This window comes from Lycorma delicatula, chromosome 3 (genome assembly GCF_047948215.1).
Source record: "Lycorma delicatula isolate Av1 chromosome 3, ASM4794821v1, whole genome shotgun sequence".
NCBI classification, from domain to species: domain Eukaryota; kingdom Metazoa; phylum Arthropoda; class Insecta; order Hemiptera; family Fulgoridae; genus Lycorma; species Lycorma delicatula.
The window spans coordinates 121,773,398-121,797,938 of record NC_134457.1 but is presented as its reverse complement, the minus strand read 5'-3'; the positions used below and the strand labels follow the sequence as shown (position 1 = coordinate 121,797,938).

General features: G+C 27.8%; 1 protein-coding gene across 6 annotated transcripts in view; it reads right to left on the bottom strand.

Annotated features, from left to right (window-relative positions):
- LOC142321950 (uncharacterized) overlaps nt 1-24,541 on the bottom strand; it is a 520,381-nt gene that overhangs the window by 69,769 nt on the left and 426,071 nt on the right. For 5 of the 6 annotated variants that reach the window (XM_075360498.1, XM_075360499.1, XM_075360497.1 and 2 more), the window contains 2 exons: nt 12,697-12,900; nt 4,031-4,070 (listed from right to left, as the gene is read on the bottom strand). In XM_075360498.1, coding sequence (XP_075216613.1) covers nt 4,031-4,070; nt 12,697-12,900 — 244 coding nt within the window. The remainder of the gene's footprint in view (nt 1-4,030; nt 4,071-12,696; nt 12,901-24,541) is intronic. The other variant, XM_075360502.1, reaches the window with a different exon arrangement.

The following is a 24,541-nucleotide window of genomic DNA, read 5'->3' as shown; positions in this document are numbered from 1 at the left end:
GAATAACTTCCTCTGTTAAATAAGTACTGGTTTATATATTTTTTTCATTTTTACTTAATATTTTCAACTAAACACATTTAAATGCAAATATTAACTTTTAAAAGGAAAATTATCAAAACTACAATGATCAGCATCTTAAAAAATGTTTATATACATAAAGGCTGAAAAGCTGCTTAAAATGGGACACACATAAATGGAGATTGATGTGTGTTCACAACACAATCTCTCAATGAAGATTCTCCAGACTTCAATGAGATTTTCCAAAGTACAAAAATAACAGACTGTTCACATAAAAGGAATAATATGTTTCCTTCTGATGATAGTAGATATATCCATGATGAAATCAATCTGTCACATAAGATATTTTTTTCACACTTTAATATTACTCCAAATTCTGCTTACATGTTAACTGTAAAACGAATATGAGAATGAAAACAACTACTGCACAAAAACATGATGACTTACAGCTACTTTACAGCTTGTTTTAGCTACTTTACAGTCTAATTCTATTGAAAGATATTCCTTTGGGTTTTCAATGGGAGCAAATTAGAGCCAAAGCAGAACCTTGAACTTTCTTAATCCATTTTCTGAAGCTTTTGCGACACACTGTTAACTTCCAGTACTAATGAGAGTTAACATCAAGAAATTAAAGAAAACCAGTGGGAAATTCTTGAGCACCTCTTACAACAAAATAATACATACCATTTCTTCTAATTTGGGAAGCTTCTTACAGAAAATTATTTTCTCCTAATGAAGGTGAGATTACTTTAACATAAATCTCTGAAAGATACTGAAAATAATTTTTTCAAACTATTTTTTGGTTCATACCAAATAAATATTAAAAATGAATTAGGAATTCGGCTGAATTACAATAAATAAATATCCTTAATGTTGAGCATAACTGAAAGTAATTATTTGTAAATTACCACAAAGCATAAGCTTAACTGTTTTCTTGATTTCTATAAACATAATAAATTTTCTGTTAAATAGAACATACTCCAAACCTCTAAAATCCATAATAGATTTAAAACAACTAATTATATGTAAACAAGCATTTATTATATAACAATATATGTATTGAAACAAGTATTTATTATATAACTAAGTGAAAAGAATATGTTTCAAACATAATGCTGTACCAATAAATACAAATTAGAACAAATACAATAATTTAAAAAAATACAATTAACATATAACTACATAACAAACAGAGAGTCTTTAGTTAAAATAGTTATATTTAAGATAGATATACACTGATTAAACAACTTCACTGACAAAAATAATGGCTTTTGAAGTCACCATTAAAACAAGTTACCATAAAACAAATTACTGATAAAATATTAAACTTCACAAAGATTAATGAGTCCAAATTTGAGATTAACACAAAGATTAAATTCATAACGATTAATGAGTCCAATCAACACTTTTTATATTATTTTAACTAGCAATAAATATTTATTAACTTCTAAGTGAGTGTTATGAACTGATGAAGTATTAGACACAATACTGAGTTCATATAACGTAGCTTGATAGCATAACACAATTGGCTATCCACTTTAATTTGTCTTAAATCTTTAGTCCATCATCAGGAAACAAGCATTTATTAGAATATTTAAGAAAAAAACAACTAATAATTTATATAATTTAATTTTTTTTCTACTGTTTATCTTTTTTCCTTATTGTTTATCATATTGTTCTATTATTTTCTATACTTTTTCATAACGTGAATGCTACTTAAAATGATTTTTACATGAAAATGTTAGTTTAATTTATTTATCACTTCCAGTGTTTTATTATTCATTCTTACCTTCAAGGCAATTTCTTTACAAAATTACATGAAAAATATAAATATTTTTTGTACGATCATGTACATTATATGAATGTATAATATTATATAACACCTAAGCTAACTAAATGGTTTTTTGTAGCACTTTTTATGTAATCCTAATACTAATCTTAAAACATTCAAGAAAATTTAAGTCAATAACTGTAAGGAGTCACATTTTAAATGTAAATTTCCTGAAACTACATAATATTTCGTTTATATTAATAATTAATGTTCTGAACATTAATGTGTATTTCTGTTTATTGTATTATGTTAAAAACTGAATAATAAATAATTCATTACTATCATTATATCCTAAATTAGTATATATACTTTTTTGTGTTAGCTGCTACTTGGTTTCCATTTAGAATTAGTCATTCATAATAACTGAAATAGAAAGAGAATGTTTCTATTATATGGGCTAGTTTCACGAGTAAAAAAAATTTCAGCAATCCATTAAGTAAGTGAAGTAAGCTAAGTGGTAAAAAAAACCAGGAAAACAGGCAGTGAATAATGATTCTGATACATCAGATTTGTAGTCAGATAATATAAAAGAAAAATTCTATGTCCTTTAACTATTATTATACCTTCTTTTTTTTTATTATTAATTCATAAAACAATATTGAAATTTTATCTGTGGCTAACATTTCTTTAACATAAACTTTTTCCTACTTATTTTTAACAAAAAATACACACTGCATCATCATCTGAGATAATTAGATGACTTATAAATAATTCACTGTACTGAATCCTCAGAAAAATTGATATTTAATTAAAAGAGGAATTAAATGAAAGAAGAAATAGAAGACTCCACACTAAAACAATACACATATAAGACTGGCAAAGAAATTGTATTAACTAAAGGGCACATATTAATTCAACAATAAAAAGTATCTGAAAATAGAGATTTAAGATCTCCATTAAAAATAGAAGATAGGATCTACTATAAAATGACTTGAAACTCAAAGAAATAAGGCAGTATTTTGTTAATTGTATTTTCAGACATGTTCAAATAAATGGATACAAGTAAAGTAGAAAAATTATCAGAACAGAAACAAGACTTTTTATTACCACAGCAAAGCTTTCATACATTTTTATTTTTATGAAGATAAATGTGGTTCATCTACTGTTTTAAATGAGAATTAAAATATTTTTTTCTAAGAAAAACGTTTTTTTGTTATTTGGAAGCCCAGCTTTAACAGATAGGTAGTTCAGAGATTTGACTCATTGGACAGAAAAAAATCCCCCGAGTTGATCCATTGGCAGCCCCTTTATCACATAAAAAGGATGAATTGGTTCAAGCAAACTCTGCTTAGAAAATCTAACAGCACCAGACTTTCACCCAGAGAACCCACAAAGGGGAAGCAATCAGTGGTTGTTGAGAAAGAATTATCAAGATAGTTTATTATTTATTAATTTGGTTCAATATTAGATTTAATAAAAAAATATTTAATTGTAAAAGTTAAAAGTTAACTGATTAGTAAATTTACTTTAAAAACTACAATGCTATTACAAATAATTTATTAAGTTAATATAATTAATTTCACAAACAAGGGGTACAGTTTACAAACATAATTACTAAGTTGACCAATTGTGAAAAAAAACATACCTTCTTCAGAACAATAGATTAAAGCAAAAAGTAGTACAAAAACTAATTTCATATGTTAAGTAAAATCGCAGGATCCAAATTTTATTTGTCACAACTCAAAATAGTACATATAGTCAAGTAATGATTTGCTACATCAAATTTGGAAAAATATTAATGAAATTATGACAAATTATTATACTCTGATGATGGTCTAAAGAAACCATAATTAAAATTTAAACAAATCAAAGCTGAACCACATTTAAATAAAACAATCATACCAAAAATCGCCAGAAAGAAAATACACAGGTAAAATCAAAATTTGTTAGTATCTATGACACAAAATTTTGTATTTGTTAAGTTCACTTCACTTACCCAAACTCGCATGAGAATTGAACAAGATGACTGTTTTAAAAAATAACATAAATATAAAATAAAACAAATTAATAATTATAAAAAATTAAGGAATATTACCATAAGTTTAATGTTTGCAGTAAAAAAGATGAATTACTAAAAAAAGTACTCTGTAATACATTTACCACAAAATATTAATTTTGTCTGTACAAAACACTAAAAACATAAAAGAGAAAAAAGTATATACATTAAAATTGTTTTATTACCTTCTTTGTTTCTTCCTTTCTTCTTCGCAGTATCCTTCTCCTAAAAATAAAGAAGTATATATAAATATGATACAACTATTAAAGATTTTCATAAATCTACAAATATGTAAGAATAAAAACAATAGTGAAGCTAAGTATATATTTTAAGATGTCTATGAAATGTTCTTTCTTCATTTTTTTTAACTTATATTCATAAAGATATAAAGTAACGGTTTAATAATGTAATGTAATAACGGCCTTAACAAACTTAACCTAAAAGAAAGGAGGTTCTATCAGACTGGAATATTATTTTATTATGTTTGGAATAGTGTAAGATAAAACTATAACTAATAACTACTCTGTTCTCCACTGTTCCAATCAAGTAAAATTAAAAAAATCAAGAATATACTCAATGGAGCACAAACCACTTTTAAGAAGTAAAAACTTTATTGGATCTGAAGTCAGTTCTATCTTGATTATAATAATTATGTTATACATAAAAATTGCCAAATTGGTATACATAGATGTCCAATTTAATTCTTAGATTATGATTTTGGTGCAGTAGAACATTTGTGGAGCCTTGTAAACTAACAACCAACTGCTAAACATAGTGATTCTATAATTTATAATAGCAGAACTTCCACATTAGATTTTGACAGACTTATTATGGAAGAAGTTCATGATTTGAATAACAAAAAGGACATTTACAATATGTCATCACTGTTACTTTGAATAAAAATTATTTCTTTATTTAATGAGAAAGAGTTCAAAAAGTATTAATGATGATTACACATCATCATTAAAGTATTTATGATTACACATAAAAATAATGTAGTAACATTTGAAAATAACATCAACAAACTTTTACTGCACAATTCTAAAGAATATTTGATGGAATTTTCCAAATTTGTTTTGGAAAAGTATTTTTATTTGAATATTGTACATTATATTAAGGTAATATTTATTACCTTAAGAGAAGGTAATAAAATCATTTGATTGGGCATAAGCGGCCTTTTCTCTTAATTTGAAATTATTATCAGCTAGGTGAATTATGCTACTCTGCTTCTGGAGTGAATAAAAAAGTTAGTTTATTCCATCTACTTAGAAACTGATATAATTTCCAAACTGGCAATGCTGTTGACCCCATGGCCCATATTATTAAATGTGTTAATAAAATACCTGACACTAAATGTCATTTTCAGTCAAACCCTAAGGCTCATTTCAGGTGTTGACTGAAATGATTTCTTAAAATAATATTTGTAAAAAAATTTGCTTTGAACAACTATAAGATGACTGATTTGCATGATGAATGCTCTGGATTATACTGCACATCATGCTACCCATTCTTATATCATTCTAATGTTCTAAAACGTGTTCATGCATGCATGCTGCCAAATAAAATGCACGACACAACTTGCCGCACTCAGGCTCTACTCTAACTCACAATGTTTCTGTCAAAGTAGCTGATACATTAAACATTTTAAAAAGATTTTCTTTAATAAAAAATTCAACACTTTTTTTTTAGCAAGAAAATATAAAAATTTATATAAAAACGTGAGAAAAGAATTACTTGTCTTGCCTTGTCACAAAACAAACAGTACTTTTCCAACTATTTGAAATCTTAAGAAATTATGCTAAAATGCAGCTCTTTTGATTACAATTAAAAAAAGCTAAATATTTTAATTTACATCAGCCACATATTTCCACATGATTTGAGACTCAGTGTGTTGCATTTAAGCAAAACATCTTCCTTTTTAATAAGGGCAGCAATAATATTAAATCGTTCAGAAGAAAAGCTGAACTTTTTTGAAGAACAACTGCCATTATTTAATATGCAGCATATATTTTTATATTTAAGCATTGTCACACTTAATTCTTTTGTACTAGAACAATGTATGAATTCAGTGTAATAAACATTGTGTGTTGCATGTAATATCACTAAATACATTTTAATTTGGATTTTTTTTTTAGTAAAATTAAATATTGAAAGTACTCTTCCACATTTAATTTTCCTTCTTTATTGGCTCAAAACTCTTAATGGATTTGGACTTCTACACAATTTATTGATATTTAATTTCCAGCATGAATAAGCATTGTTCAATTTCTTCAACACTTCTCAATCATAAACAACCCTCTTATTAACTCATCAAACCCCTTCTAGGCCTTCTTCTCTTACTCCACTTTTGTTATTTTTCCTTCAAAGTGACTTTAGATAGCTCATCCATTTTTTATAAGTAACTTAATCAATTTTTTTTAAGCAGCTTTCATCAATTACCACACACAAATTAAAATAATTTATAAAAATTCTTCTGTTGCAGTGATTAGGCTGCGCTTTATTAAATACTGTTTCATTATTATTTTATTATATTTTGTTTCAATATTATTTCATTATCTCCTTCTTGCTACTGGGAATATAGTAGGAATAGAATTTACAAGATTAAATGCACCTTGCCATTATAAAAACTGAAAAATCCTAGATACTAATCACTTATGCAACCTGCTGGATGCTGGAAAAAATGAGAAAAATTAACTGTCAATCTGATTGGCATTCAGCACTTACAATAAAAAAAGAAAATTACAAAGGCAAAGCTAACCATAATGCAGTACAAATAAAAGTAAACTGAAACAAGGAGAAATTTTATTCAGAAAAGAACTCTTAGTAAATATGAATTAAGAATTTTTAAAAATATTCTTCTATTACCTGTGTGGAGTGCAGTGCATTTCTATAATTTAATATGGCAATATGAAAAGAAGAATGAAAAAGAACAGAGGTCTTTGAAAAGACGTGTTAGAGCAGGGTGTTGAAAATTGGACGAGTTGATAAATATGAAAGTAGAATATCTAAAAGCAAACTGAAGATAAGAGGAACATTATGGCAGAATTTTGCAAAGAGACAAACTGGGCTGTTACGATGTACATAAAGAAATCTAGATTTATTTAAATTGCCATAGAGGTAACAGGAAAAACATACTTTTTTATGATCAAATATTCATTATTAAAACTTAATTTTGGTAATAATAATGTAGTAGATTTTACATTAATGCTTCAATACTTTGAATAAAAAAGTTCAAAATAATTATGAGTGATTTAACTCTTTCCTAACTTACTTAAAACAGTAGCAGCCCTGCTTTTCATTTGGAGTGAACTGGCTTGAATTCCAGTTGAATTTGGCAATTTTAATTTATTACAAAATTTTATTACATCATAAAAAAGTAGGGCAATTATAATTGGGCACCAATCTATCAGGTGATTACAAAGCTAACAGTCAGGTGATTATACAATAAGAATGAAATAAATAACTTATTAATTTACGTGTCATTCATTTTATATTTATTTATGAGAAGTAAAATGTATTGTAACAAGACCGGTATAGCAAGCCTGAGTAACAGATTCCTACCAAATATCCTTAAAGTAATATAAAGTATAATAATCGGAGGAATACAGAAAGGGACAAAAAGGAGAACCTCTTTTTGTAAAGAACAGGTCCATTTTACAATCATCTTTTGTTATACTACCCACTGACACACAATGAACACCTGTTGTACAGTGAGAAGAGACTAGGTTTGGAATTCATGGAAACAAACGTCTTGGTAAACTGTTCTCACGCTTCGACTTGGGTCTGGTCCAGCAGGTAAAGAGGCTAGTAGTATAAATAGCTCTGGAAGACCAGCTAAAAATCAGTTCTGTTCTGTGAGACGTTACTACACCAGTCCAGTGAGGAGAGGCTGCGAGTTGTTTGGCGGAGTTCTACAAACCAGTCCAGCAAGATGTTACTACGCTGGTCGAGCGAGGAGAGTCATAGGTGTGAGTCTGTGAGATAAGAGTGCGAGGAAAGTTTTGAATTCACTTCAACATGATTAGATGATGCCACGAGTAATTCCAGTAAAGAAGAAATACTATCGGTGAGTTTAAGTAAAAATATAAGTGTATAAGTGGAAGAAATAATGCAATAGACTTCATTTTTAAACTGTTAGGGTAGATAGCAAAGATGTTTGCAAGTGAGCAATTGTTAATACAAGACTAGTGGTTAAAAAGGTTAAGACTAGCGGTTACTTTTGTTAATGGGTCTACCAGGAATAAATTCCAAATGATTATTTATTTTGAACTCTGTCTTGTATGTAATCTGTATTTATTATTTACTAATGAGATTATCACTATTTTATGTGTAATATTTTGGTTGTTAAATCTATGTTGATTACCCCCTGTTTTTTATGTTATATTTACTGTTTTAATTACATATTACGTCATGTACTTTTTTTATATATTTCTATGTTTGATTTGTTGTTATTGACATGTAATATTATTACAGAAAGTAATACTTTCTGTAAGTTCACTACTATTCTGATTACTACTATTCTGAAAGTTCACTACTATTATCCTGATTATTATTGTGGTTGTAATTACTATATTAATATTTGTGTTCATTAATTGTTTATTATTATTATTGTATTTATCACCATTGTTATTATTAATTTGTCTGGTTGTAATTATGAACATTTTAAACCAATAAACTGTACTTAAATAAACATTCTAAATTGTCAACTTCTCAATATCCTGATGCTGTGAGCTGTGAAAACACGACAGTATAGAGAAATTGAAATAATAAATGATATGAAAAAAAGCTTTTTGAAAACTATGAAACAAGCTAACTTAACTGTAACAAACATGAAATAATATTATTTCTAGTATTATTATTAAAACTGTTAAAAACATTTTATAATCTTTTTAGTGATTTTTGGTTTGTCGTTTGATGTTTTTATTTTAACATTAGACTGGTTTTTTTAAAGTATATTATGAAAAGTGAATGTCACTGTATTACACTAGTGATCACTCTTTATTCAGCACAATAGACTTTCTTCTTTTTTTAAAAATTATTCTAACAATAAAAAAAAAAAATAATGAAAAAACAATTACTATTTTTTTAAATAATAACGCTAAAAAAAATAAAAATATTCCTTTAAATTAAAATTTACATTTGATTATCAGTTATTTGCTATGTGAATATAAATATATATAATGCATATTCATGAGTGTTTAAATGAATTCATTATTACAACTCATTTTATGAATAACTTATAACCTGCACCATTTCACTATTCTATTATAAGATAAGATATACTTTTGTCATTTTCTTTAGGAAAAGAAATTGTATCATTGTTTTACACATGAATTACACACAAGAAAGCATTTGCATCTAGGCAAATATGAAACCACATAAAATTGCCCCCATATTTATAAATTAATAATTATTTCTATGAAAGTAAAATAAAAAATGAAGTTCATTTTCATAAAAAATGAAGTTCATTTTCTTAGAAAATGAAGTTAATTTCATTAACTTTTAAGAAATTAAGTTTAAATGATACACAATTGCCCTAAGACAATCTATAGGCAATCTTTCACTAATTTCTTGCCAACTTATTTTCGCTGTACTTAAAAGTAGGACATATAACATAACAATAAGTGCTACAGCAGTTAAATAGTTTCAGGGCTGAAATTAAAAAAAAAAAATCAGGAGTAACTGAACTGAATATTAGAAATATAATAATGTAGTTAAACATAAATCATTATTATCAGTTACCACTGTGATCTAAATAGAATTACATAATTAATAAATAGTGATAAAAAAACAAACACTTTTTCCTTCAAAAAATAATCTGTTTCGTAATGTCATATAATAAATAAAAACAACACACTAGCAATTATAAATTCTTTATTTTATTAATTAAAATCTAAATAATTTTTTTGTAACTTCTAACCAGTAAGTTCACATCTTTATATTTCCAATTTAAACTGATATAATTTTTTATAAAATCATTATTACTTAAATTATTATAAATAAAAAAAATAATAATAAACATATGACCAGTAACCACTTTTTTATAATGTCTCCTTAGAAAGATAAAGATAAAGTACTTTTATCAACTTTTATCTGAACTTTTTTCAAAATTGTCCCCTGTTACTTTACAAAAATTTACAGGTAAAGCTGAAATGTTAAATAATTACAATAACTCCAACTATTTTGTGCTACTATACCGTTGGAAAATAGCAACTATTTTGCTATTTTACTTATAAACATACCCTTGCAATATCAACATTTTTTAATTAAATCAAAATACATAAGTAAACAGATAGATGCCTGCATTAATTAATAAATAATCTGGTGAAAAATGTAGAATGCATTATTATTACAACTCTACACAAAACAGAATAAAGTGCGACTATTATCATCATCATCTTATAACTCAGTGTATCTTAAATAAAAAATTATTAAATTCATACGGTAAATAAAATTTACTGAATGCAAACAAAATAATTAAGTATCTCATAAAGAGTAAAAGATACATTTTCTAATTTATAGAAAACCATAAAAATAAACATAACGAAGAGAGGAAATATACTTATGCCATTTTATGAAAACAAAGATTAAGCTTTTAATAAAACTTACTAAAACTTTATCATGCACAATATGGATTAAATGAAATCATGCAAATTAAATTTTAGGCGTCAAGAAATTATTGTCCACAAAACTACACAAATTAAAAAACAAAAATTGGCATAGGTCTAATTTTATTATTTTACCCAAGCAAAACTTTAGAAATTACTTAATATATAAAAATACTATAAACTTAATATAACGTTTTAGGTAGGCCTTCATATGCAATCATCCATTGATCCAAACATCTTAAATTATTTAGTAATTTTATTATAAATTAAAACAAATAAAATCATATATTTTAGCAAAGCCTACTTTTAAGAAGAGAAGGAACACAAAGAAACATTCCTATGAATCTTGTAATCTAGAATAAATCTACAATGCTACTCATATTTTTGCTGTATCAACAATAAACTTCCTTTACAAAATAAGAAAAATAATTTTTCACACAGTAAGAAGTAGGGGTATGATCAAAACTAAATATAAGTTAGAATTGAGAACTTCCTCTGTTTTTAAAAATTATATATATATTAAAAATATATAAAATTAAAAAAAAAATACATAGACCATAATAAAATTATAATGTAGGAAATGACTGACACTAATAACACTGCATTTTTGCAACAGAAATAAGAGGATGAGGTGAAAAGTTCCAGGCCTCACACAGAGATGGCATTAATACATTTAATTTCTCAATAGTTTACTACAACATTTTCAAGTCGCTGCATCACTTAATGTAGTATTTACAGTCTGTCAAGTGGAATTATGGCGTTTTATGGAAAATGGAAAAATCTGGAAATTCATTCAGTGATTTAAATATAATTTTTTCCGAAAGACTTAAGGAAATTAAGAAAGAGCTTGATACAACATTTGGTGACTCTTGTCCATCAAATACAACAGTTAAACACTGGGTTTAAAATGGATTGAACACACACAAGCGATTAACCACATAGAGGACACTCTTCTAAAGTGACTATGCCAGAAATGACACAAAAAGTTTATAAAATCATTTTGGCAAATCGACAAGTGACAGTAAATGAATTAGCAGAGTCTATATGCATATAAATAGAATGCATGTACGATATGTTGCACAAACATTTGGGCATGAACAATCTCTGCACTAGATGGGTACCATGTATGCTCACATAGGCCAAAAACATATCAGCAAAATACAGAAGAATTTTTATATCAATTTGGTTGAGTTCATCACTACACTCCTGAGACAAAAGAGCAGTCAAAACAATGGTTTGAAAAAAGTCAACCTGCTCCAAAAAGAGAAAATGACTTTGTGCAAAAACATTATGGCAACTGTTTTTTGTATGCTTGTGGAATAATTTTTGTCGATTATTTTAAAAAGTGTGAAACAAAAAATGGTAAATATTATGCAACCCTATTGCAGCATCTCAGCGATGAAATTAAGGAAATAGAACCACATTTGGCAAAAAAGTATTTTTCCATCAAGACAATGCTCCAGCACACACTACAGTTATTGCAATGACAAAAATCAAAGAAGTACAGTTCAAACTGCTCCCCAACACCCAACATATGGCTACCAGTGACTTCACTTATTTCCTAACCTAAAAAAATGGCTCGAAGGGAAGAGAATTAAGACCAATAATGAAGTTATTACTGCCATAGATGGTTATTTTAAGGAGCTGGATAAATTAACACACCAAACTGGCTATATAAATGCTCTTTTGGAAAGCTGGGAAGTATATAGATCTTAATGGTGACTTTTGAAAAATAGATCAAATTTTACTCAGAAAAATGTTTTCTTATTCAGGCCTGGAACATTTCACCCTAATCCTCATAAAATTATTTCATGCATGAAAATAGTAATTTATTAAAAAAGAAGGAAAAAATTGCATCAGACAAAGATGGTTTTTTTTTCCATGGTTTTAAGGTCTTATAATCTATCTACCTTGAATTACTTTGGTAAAATTTTTTAAGATCAAACTTTAATGCAACATGGGCATAATAACCTATAATTATGTTTTAACAATTAAGTAAATTATTTTCATTTTGAAAAATCATAGCATGCAGCTAAGCAAGAATTTCTTTACCAATAGTTAACCTATAAACTAATATCATTCAATTTTAAAATAAATATTGGATTCTAATATCATTACTTAATAATAAAAATAATTCTTGAAATATAACATAATTATATTAATTTAAAATATACATTAACACCATAATGCTATTCATGCTGTAAATATTCAGCATTCATGCAACTAACTCATGCAACCCACACCTTTTTTGCTTTTCCATTGCCATTTGTTGAGTTGTCATTCGAATGAGGAGAGGTTGCGGGTGATGGGGTAGGAGGAAGGACTGGGCTAAGGGATGTTGTTGCCTGTTCATTTCCTCCTGAGGACACAGATTGGGTAGGAGAAGGTTTGCTTGTGCCGTTGTTCGCAGAGGGCATCACTGTCCGTGACTTAGGCTTCCTCCACCCCTGTATAAAAAATACTATCATATAAAACAAAAATAAAATAAAACAAAAATAAATGTAATCTTCTAAGAAATATTTTTAAAATGAATTAGAAGATTACAAAAAAAAACAAAATAAAGAAGGACTCTTAAGTAAATGGTAAAGTTTTTCAAACAGAAAATTGAATATATGTGACAGTTTTAAGAAAGGAATGAAGGTTTTTTTCCAAGCATGTAGAATAATATAAAAATTTAAAAGATTAACTAATACAGTAAAGGTGAGTAAATTTATGATAACAGATTTAGAGGGCATGAATTCTTTTAAATTACAGATTCTCTCAAAACTAACACATTGTTAGTGTCACTGTTGTGATTTTACTAAAAATGCGACAATCCAAAAAACCTGAGATTTTATTTTCCTAATAAAATTATCAAAAAGAAGTAACTGTTTATGAAATCATTAACAATCTGTATCATATTGACATAAAGTATATTATGTCACTATTTACAACACCAAATCTCATTTTTAGAAATATATGGTAATAATTTCAGTAATTAAATTTTTTCTGACTAATTATGTGTGAACAGTTTTTATTTCAGAGTAACTGTGATTTCTTACATGATGTTTCTAAAACTCTTTAAACTTTGTAGGGTGTAGCATCTTGGAAAATTATAGTGTGAAGTAAAAATTTGTAACAGCCAAATTTTATAAACTGGATCTTCTAAATCATCTTAAAAAACACTGGCTATGCTATATTTATCAACAGTTAACGACATTACAAAGGATGCAAAAAAAATCAGTTTTTCAAATTGTTTTAGTAGTAACAGAAAATTTATAAGTATTCTCTCAACAAAATTTTCTTAAAGTATTAACTTAATTGATCAGTAACAAAAGATAATTAAAAGCACAGAAACTAAATTATCTAAAATAAATAAGAGGTCATCCAGTATGCATATCAGTTCTTGATTAACTTATGTGAAACCCATTTATGAAAGTAAAGGAATTAAGTAAAAAATCACGAGTCATATTATATTTAAGTAAAACTTAATATAAATTTATAAGTAAAAGCAATCATATGTTTATATAAGTCAATACCTTCCTTATTACAAAATAATTAATTTTCTTAAATCAAAATTAAATTCCGTTACACTATTTGAATGAAAATACTGCACATTCTAGCATAGCACGAAATCCACAAGCAAACTCCATAAATGAAATAACACTTGAACATACTTTTCTTAATGAATTATTTCATACACACCATTTAAAAATTTGTGATTTTAAAACTCTTGAAAATTTATAACCATTTAAATACACAATGAAACTGAAATAATCCTTAAAATCATTTCCAAAAAGATTTGGGTTTATTAACTGTTTTCACAAATCAAATCTTGAACTATTGAAATGCAGTAAACAAGTTTCAGTAAAACTGAAAATTGAAGGATAAAAACAAATAATATATCATATATCAGAAAAAGGAAATGGTTTATTATACCTCACAAGATAAGATAAGTTATTTCACTCACGAATAAAAACCAGAATACATTTTAACAATAAAACCTATCAATCCACTGTAAACACATAAAAATGCATCAATAACACAAAATCTTAATTTTACATGGAAATAACATTTTTTTAAATAAAGTTTTAATTTAGAAAATTTCTTTTAAGTAAAATACAATTGACTAAAATACTTATTATAATTCTATAATTTTTTCTCTTTTGTAAATTAGATACTTTCATAATTATTATCAGATGTTATCATCTAATCTTAACCTAGTACATAGATTTAATTTCTTCTTATAACAGGTTCAGCAAATTTCACTTAAAAAAAAATATTAACTACAACTTCTGCATATATTTTCAATGTAACGATTGAAATCATTATATAAATACAATCATAAAACAAACAAAAAACACAAAAAGTAACATAAATATTATTTTCACATGTAAAGAATTCAGTATGTCTCAAATTCATTAATAATCTTGATTTTTGTTTAAAATAATACTTCCTCACAACAGACTGTAATCAAAGTTAAAGTTTTTTCTAATTTTATTTTGTTTTTTCTAAGGTAGTCTGCAGTTAATATTTTCTAAATTGAGTCATTGTAAAATTCCATTCTTACTAATCGGTTCAAAATCCTTCAATCACCTAATTGTATATTAAATGGTAGTGGTAATTAAATAGATGGGCACACATTTAAAAATCTGAATCCTACTGCATAAACAGACCTAAAATCCAATTATTAAAATTCATTTGTTAACAGCTTAATGTCAAACACACCTCATTAAACAGAAACACATTCTACTTTCACCTTAACCCATGCAGAATCACAGAACAGAGGAATTGTGAAAAGATTAATAACTATCAAAACCAAAATGTTAAAAAATTTGTTTAGAACACAAGTCTTTTATATATTAGCTGGATTGGGTCAGATAATACAAGCTGATTTGTAATTTGAAAATAATTAATGATTCTAACAACTTTTAAACCTTTGAAGAAATAAACACAATTTACTGGTGATTTGATTTCTTTTCTGACTTCATGTACCAGGAAATAAAATTTAAGGTGAAAAATACCAAATGCTTCCTGGAATTAAATATTTATTATGTCAATCTGGAGCAAGCATGCCGACTAGCATTGCACAACTACAACAATACAACAATGGTTCTGAGTTAATAAGTATTCGAACCATAAATTGTTATTTAATCTACTTTAATGATCTCATTTATCAAAACAAATTTTATAAACTCATACCATAAAGAGGACCAAACAACCTTCTAGAAAGAGTCAGATTATTTAAAGTAAAAATCATTTCTTTTTATAATATGAAGATATTACAATAAAAAAAAAAAAAAAACATTTAATATAATTTTTAAAACATTTGTCTTCAGAAATTGTAAAATATTTAGAGACTATTTCCTTCCTCCAAAATATTCTTTAGCAAAACCATTTACTGCAGTACAGTAAAACTAAAAAAGATTTTCAACATTAATTAGTTACAGATTTATTAAAACTCTAATTCTTTCCCAGTAACTATTTAAAGATCTAAGCCATTTTCTTTTTAAAATTAAAATTACTCACCAACTCATAGCTAATATTAGCGTGGTGGTGGAGGGGGGGGGGGGTGTTACTCCGGAGAATTTTTAGCTTTGTTTTAAAATTGTGTAATAAGAAACAAACATTTATAAAAACAAAATTTATTCAGAAACTTGATAAAATCATAAAAGATCAAAATCAAAATTTTTTTTTACTTATTTTAACCTTGTTACAACTATGGTTAAAGTTTTCTGTAAAATAAAAGAACCGAAAAAAATGAATCAAATAGAATAGCTGGAAGCAGGATAATAATATAAGTTTACACTTTTATCACATTCAAGAATATGGTACAAGGTTTTTAAGCACAACACACGTGGAGTAAAAAATAAAACCACCTTCCACCAGCACATCAGGGTCAACACTGCGGGAGCAACAGTGCCTCTCTCCCTCACAGCCTTGCATGCAGCTTCCTATGTGCGCATGCGCATGACAGCCAAACACCATGCTGTTGGAACTGTGAAGCACACAGTTCCATACAAAGATTTTTGTATAGTTTTCATAAACTGGGGGATGGCTATTGACATAAGCTTAAGAAAAAAGGAATCATTATATTAAATGTTATCGATAATATCAAGTAGAAATAGGGGGTTCTGCAGTTCTACATTGGTCTATATGTGAGCTGCTACTGCTCAACATATACGCCATAAATAAAATAACATACACAAAATCTAAAAAACTAGGTATATATGAAATAATTTGTCTCTCGTGACTACAAGATTAAATTTAAATCACAGCAGCATTAAAAATAAAAAACTTCAAAAATATATCTAACTGGTACTTCAAAATGTTCAGTTTGACAGGGGTTATTATAATTTTTGCAGTCTTACCTACCACTGCAATATACAATAATAAACAAGATTAATCAGTATTTAATACTAAGTATTATATACTGGATTAAGTAATCTATAACTTATCAATATGTTACTGTTATAAACAGTGAAAACACTAGCAGAAACAATAAAAAATCTAGCCAATTAATTATAATTTAAAGTATTATTTATTTACAGGCAAATTATCTGTTACACAACTATTTTAATTAAACAATTTTTTATTTCAAATCTAGTTTAGAGTTTAGAGTTTAATAACACATCAGCATTATTATTAATCACTATGATATAGGCACCAGGAAATATTGTTTTCCAAATAAAAAAGTAAAATTATGAATATTAAATAGTGAGCCTCTGCTTTAAATTTATTTTTTAATAAAACAAATTCATTAGACAAAATGTTACTTGATTTGTAAACTTTAGTAACATTTTTCGGGGAAAATTAAAATTATATAATATAATATGTACAGACTGTACTGTTATTAATCTTAGTTTTATTTGTAAATTCTTCTAACTAGAAGAAATATCAACTGAATTATTGGTTATATCATCATTTATTTCTTATTGTTCTTTTCTACTGATTGCTTAATATAGAAAATTCCCATTTATAATAAACTAACTTTTTTCAGTAAAATATATTAAACAACACTCTGCTTTTTTTCTGTGATATTTACTTTTTTTTTTAGATATATAACAATTTTAACTTTCATCCATGCTATTTCCTGTTGTAGCACTTTCTGAAGGAATTTACATTGATGCTGATGGTAATTTTCATATGGTGTTTAAAGTTGCTGATCTCAATGGTGGAGTGGTAACAAATCACCTTTCATCCAGAAATCCCAAGTTTGAATCCCAGTCAGGCATTGCATTTTTCATAGGCTACAAAAATTTTATTTCATATACCACGCACAAGCTTCAAGCATATGTAGGCAATATCATCAATCAAAAAAAAAATGTCACACTGCTAATAAACAGAACATTTTTTATTTTCCTATATATAAGAATGGTATGTTAAATTAGGTAAATACACTGTTATTTAATGAATGTGATTTCACTTTTGATGAATAGTAATGGTAAATGCATCAAGAAAAGGTATGGCTCAGGAAATACACAAGTGTCTCTGGAATATATATAGTACAAAAAAAGGAAAATTGTTAGTTACAGAAACTATAACCATAACTTAAGATTTTTTATATTTTAGATTATATTTTATATTTTAGATTTGCGATTTTCCAAGTTATCGCAAATTTTTCTTCTTTATTAACTATTATATTGAATGACATATTAACAAATTACATTGGAGGTTTGATCCACCATTTCTGATTTGTCTGAGTTCATAATTAAATTTTCTACAAAACTTAATAACATGAACGATATATAACACAGGTAATTTACTTCAAAATATTTTAAATAAAATCAAATAGTAATGAGATAAAGACATGAACATTTTATTGTATAATTAATTCATACAGAATCATGCAATTAAAATTCTCCCAGCAACACATACATGGTTAAAAGTATGAAAAAGATTTTTAAGTAATCCAAAACAAGCGTAACTACTACAGTGACTGTTCAAAATGACACCTCATGAAAGTTGAAATTGTGATTAAAATCGATTTAATATATGTATAACATTTTATTAATAATGTCACAAGCAGACTGAACAGTTTTAGGAAAAAATCTTTTTTTTTTTAATTTTCAAAGAATCTACTCTATTAACTCAGTACCAGCAAAGAAAGAAACCCTTTAATCAACTGTACATGCAAAAAGTGAAGACTGATTTTGATGTAAAAATGATTTTATATTAAAAAAAACACACAATCACCAAAAATAAATGTTAAAATGTTTGATAAAATTACACATAATTCCATTAACATAAAGAACTAAAAAATTATTAATACCATATACTTACAAAATCATGAAAACAATACACAAAATATATTTACTAACTTTAGTAAAGGAAAATTTATTATTTCAATCAGCATCATATGTTTTTACAGATCTTCTGTACTGCCTATATATCCACGACATCAAATTAAAATAATTAGTTTGACTATTAATATAATTTGAATACACTAATAAAAACATCACTATTCATAATGATAAAAGAGAATAATTATCACTTGTAAAACTTCTTCCATAAATATTCATTTCACACAAAAGAAGAAAAAATGTTAACAGTATGTGCACTGAAAATTGTCTAAAATAAAAAGAAACTAAGTCACACTTCTTTGATTTTTTCAAAATGAGAATAAAACAATAAATAAAATTTTATAACTCAATAAATGTAAATTAATACATCAGAACATTTAAGTATCATATTTTAACTCACTAAAATATATAAAAAAAAAAGAAGTAATTAGAACAATAAATGTTACAAAACAATAGGCTAACTTAGATCAGATGGCCTAGTTAGTTACAACTGAATTAAGATAGAGAGAGGTTTTATAGCTAGAGAGTCTCTTACAAAATAAAAGTAGGCCTAGCATACTATGTTATTGTTCTCCTCTACCTCACATGTGCTATTATCAATCTGTTCCACACCTGCAGACAATCATGTTATTATACTGCGTTCAAACAAATCACGCAGATAATCTAACTCTTGTCAAAACCACTTTTAAATATAATTCACTGAAATTATAATTCTGTTAAGAATTACACATTTTTTCCTTTCAATAAAAATAATGAAAAATTTTATTGGAACATTAGGAACATTTATTCTAACCATCAAGATGAAATATATGAAATGACAAAAAATGTCACACAATGACAAACTTTACTTCAGGTCAGCCAATTAAAAAAGTCACTGTGGTGATCACTACAGTCCCTAATCTGTTTTAATGGATAACCAAGAAATTAACATAGTGTCAAAGGTTGATGACAACTAAGAGAAAATCCTCAAAATTCTGAGAAGCTTTTTTATGATTTTCATTAACCTAACACGTAAAAATGAAATGATAATGTGAAATATAAAAAACCTGGTAATTAAAGAAAGTATTAAAATTAGAACCTTACTAACTGAACCAAGTGCTAGTGTATGTTATGGTCCTATGCAAACAATCTATCCCAATCTTCCCTAATCAGAGATTTGAGTAGAAATCAACTCCTACTGAGTTAATATTTCTTATTGTCCCATTTTCCTTATCCTTCATTATTATACTTCTTTCCTTAGATAGGTACTATGAGAACTGTCAGCTGAAGCCAATGCCATGTTGATAACAGAGCTGGAAGACTTTACTGGGGATAGGTGGCATGGTGATTCTGACTTTGGGACTGTCTAAGGTCTACTTTCCAAGGGTTGCATAAAAAACCAAACTGGAGGATGAGATTATTATTACTAGATAATGTTACAAATAAATATATAAATAATGTGATATTATGCTGAAAGCTGAGGTTCTAACATCTTTACAAGAATTCATTAAAATTAATAAATATTTTATTTTTTCAAAAAACTGAATATATTTATATTCAGTTTTTCAGAATTCTCAAAAAAGAAAATTATAATTGTGATTTTAACCTTGCTAAAATGAAGCAGAGTATGCAATGCTTTGTCACAAAACAGAAATGGGTTCATAAATTTATTGCTTTACACTACCTGTCCCAGTCTTTTCTTATGTAATACATGTTACGCACCTGTAATACAAGTGTCATATTGCTTTCTCTCAGGGGAATGTTGTCAGACTGTCCATCCAAAACCTGTGGTTTTATAAGGCTGAATATGAATACTTATAAGGCTGAATATGGCATGCTGATATACAGCTGTATACTTTGTTCCCAGAAGAAAATGAGAAATAATTTCTACTCTTCACTTTTGTATGTTTGGCATGGAATTTTTCTCATTGTTGAATACAGGTAAATCATTTTTGGAAATAACTTGTAACTTTTGTCTGGTTGCTTATAATCATTAATGGATATAACTTAACATAATGTATGAGGGCTATTTTTTTAAGTAAGGTCTGATTGGCTGCAGCTATGTAAATTTTGTTCAGCTGTTGAGACGTGCATGCGCTCCAGCTCCCAGCATGCCTTGCACAAATGCAGATGCCATTTACAGTCATAGTGTAAAGTTTATGTTTTTTTAAGTTGAAATGTTTCACATAATTAAGTAGCCCACCGATTGTGAAATACAGTCTGCGATTCAGTTTTTGACTGCAAGAAATGTGTCAGCAGCAGACATTCATCACTATAAATGTGAGGTTTATGGGCCTAATTCAATGAGTGATGGCAAAGTGCATAAATGGGTAAGATTGTTCAAGGACAGGCAGGATGTCCATGAACCCACTGGGTTGGTCTAGTGGTGAACGCGTCTTCCCAAATCAGCTGATTTGGAAAGCCGAGAGTTCCAGCGTTCAAGTCCTAGTAAAGCCAGTTATTTTTACATGGATTTGAATGCTAGATCGTGGATACCAGTGTTCTTTGGTGGTTGGGTTTCAATTAACCACACATCTCAGGATTGGTCGAACTGAGAATGTACAAGACTACACTTCATTTACACTCATACATATCATCCTCATTCATCCTCTGAAGTATTATCTAAACGGTAGTTACGGGAGGCTAAACAGGAAAAAGCAAGGACAATGTCCATGATGAACCACGATTGGGCCGACCTTCTATTATCACAGATAATTTGGTGCATGAAGGTGATGCAAAAATTCCTGTAAACCAGTGTTTCACGATTTCCACTTTGTAAATGATATTCCCACAAGCTATAATCATTTCTGACCCTAAACAGTGAGGAAGGAAATGAACTTTTGGACTACATTGTCACAGGGAATGAAACATGGGTTTCTCACATCATTCCAGCAGTCAATGAAATGGCGGCAACATAACATCTCCAAAGTGAAAGCCAAACAGACAATGTCAACACGCAATATTACGGCAACTATGTTTTGGGATAGTCATTGTGTCCTGTTAGTTGATTTTATATCCAAAGGGACAACAATACCTCCGTACTCAATACCTTGATGAAGCTTATACAGAATTAGCGATATAGCCTACTGTCATCTGGAATTTTGTTGCTGCATGACAATGCACAACCTCATTCTGCTGCTCAAACTCTTAGAGTTAATCAGATCTTTTGGATGGAAGCAAATGGACCATCCACCAAACAGCCTGGACCTTGTACCGGGTGGGTGATTACCACCTGCTCTACTACCTGAAGGAGTTTTTTGGTGATCAGTAGTTTGATACTGATGAAGAAGTGAACACAATGATTGAAGACTGGTTGTCTTCACAGGTGGCTAATTTGTATGATGTGGGCATAAATAATTCAGTAAAACAGATGATAAATGTTTAAACAAAGGCAAGGTAACTATGTAGAAAAGTAGCATAAAATATAAAGAGTGAGATAAATAAGGTTTTTGAGAATATCTTTTCAATCAACACACATCTGTTGTTGCCTATAGCAGAGCTAAAAATCTTACAGTATAGCTTCACATGTCTAGACTGTGTGTTGTGTTTCACAGAATTATACATTTTTGCTATATTTTCATCAATTCTTTATAATAAAAGTGATTTTTCTGGTTTCTAATTGCTACAACATTGCTATAGCCAAAATTTGTGGATGTTCAAATCATCCAGACAATTTTTTTACTTCTGTGATAAATTAATGTCTAAATCTCAAGAAAGAATATTTCTGAATTGAAAAAAATAACTTAAATTTTATTTTGATACTACACTCAGGGATCAAGATAAAATCTGGGCACCTCAAGTTATTTGCATATCATGCTCAGTAACTCTAACTAAATGGTTGAAGGGGAAACAACAAGTCACGCTTGTCGTTTGAAGGACTGGAGGACCACTTCACCAACTGCTACTTTTGGATGAAAAATATATTTGGATTTTCCATCAAAAATAGAAAGTTCATAAAATATGCAGATATATACTCAGCTCTAAACCCAGTACCACATGGAGAGGAGTTACATGTATCTGTATCATCATCTAATCCAACACTGCCAGAAGAACAATCTGAAAATGAAGCAGATGATGTTAAAGAATATCTTCCTTATCTAATGGAAAATCTCCTCATTTAATTCAACAACATGAATTTAATGATTTAGTCTGCGATTTAAAGTTATCAAAGCAGCAAGCTGAACTTCTGAGGTCTAGACTGCAATAGTGGAATCTTTTAGCGGATAAAAGTTACTATGTTTAGAACACAAAATAAAACTCTTTCAACTTATGTTACTATGAAAAATTCATTATACCTTTGTACTGATGTCTATGACTGGATGAAAGAGCTTGGAATTCAGCATATTCCTGAAGAAAGGTATCTTTTTATTGACTCTTCTAAAACTTAACAAGAAAGCAGTTTTATTGAATAATGGTAATAAACAGCCATCCATTCCATTCGCTCATGCAGTCGACATGAAAGAAAACGTATGAAAATATGGCATCAATATGATAAACAATAAAATACAAAGAGCATAAGGCAAGGTTGTAGTGATCTAAAACTTGTTCCATTACTTCTTGGTTTATAAGGTGGGTTTATGAAACATTGTTATTTTCTTTGTCTTTGGGATAGTCGTGATTCAAAAAGTCATTACCAGATAAAGAACTGACCATTGTGGCTGGTAAAAAAAAAGTAAAGCATTTACCATTATCTCGCAGAGTGGTAAAATCATACTGCCGCCACACCACATAATACTCAAACTCATGAAAAATTAAAGGTAATAGATAAAGTTGGACCAGGATTTAATAATTTAAAATAAGTTTTTCTAAACTGAGTAATGGTAAGCTCAAGGAGGGTAGGTATATTTATCAGTCCGCAAATCAAGAAACCGGTTAAGGACTCAACTTTTGATGACAAACCTAGTGAATGTGAACCGTGATGTCATTAAAAATTCATTTCCTACACTCCCCCACCTAGACTTTTTTCCCAAAAATTTGGGCTCTGTTAGCAATGAGCAAGGAGAGCATTTCCATTAGGATATTATGACCATGGAGCATTGGTATCAAGGCAGATGGGATTCTAGAATGATGAGTGTGACTATTGTTGGTTTCTGTTTAGAGAAACTGGGCAAACATTCTACAAGCAAAAATGTTTGTCAAAATATTTTAAGAATTAAAGGTAAGAGACAATTCCAATGATTAAAACTTGTACAAACTGTTATTTTAAAGACATTTCCAATGATTTAGACTTTTATAAACTCTATTAATGTACAAATTATATTAATATATTCTGATTTATCTGTATTTGAATACATACAAATTTAGTTTGTATGTTTGTAACAGATTTTAAATGAGTACACATACATACTAAATATAATGTTTCTAAAAAAAAACATTATGTATTAAAAATACTCTTATAATAGTTTAGAATTCATGAAGCCGAAAATTAGTTAAAATCACCATACATGATTCCCCATATAAGAAAAAAAATATTTTTGTTGACTTGTGTAATTAATACGATAAAAACCACAAAATACAACTTACTATTGTATTGTATTGTTACAACTATTAATAAAAAGAGTGCTTTTATTAACAGCTGTAACAATAAAAATACTTTCACCTATCCCAAATTTCCAATAAAATGCATTAATTTTTGCATCTTTGCTTATATAATGGACATAGAAGTTTAAAAATATAAAATACTTTAAATATAACATTAAAGATTCATAGAAGATAATTCTAATTCTAACAAGTCAAAGTATATTCAGAATTTAATAACTCTTATGCAGTACTTCTGAAAACAATAGATGTGTTTATACAAATTAAGATTCAAGAGTTTTGTTAGAAA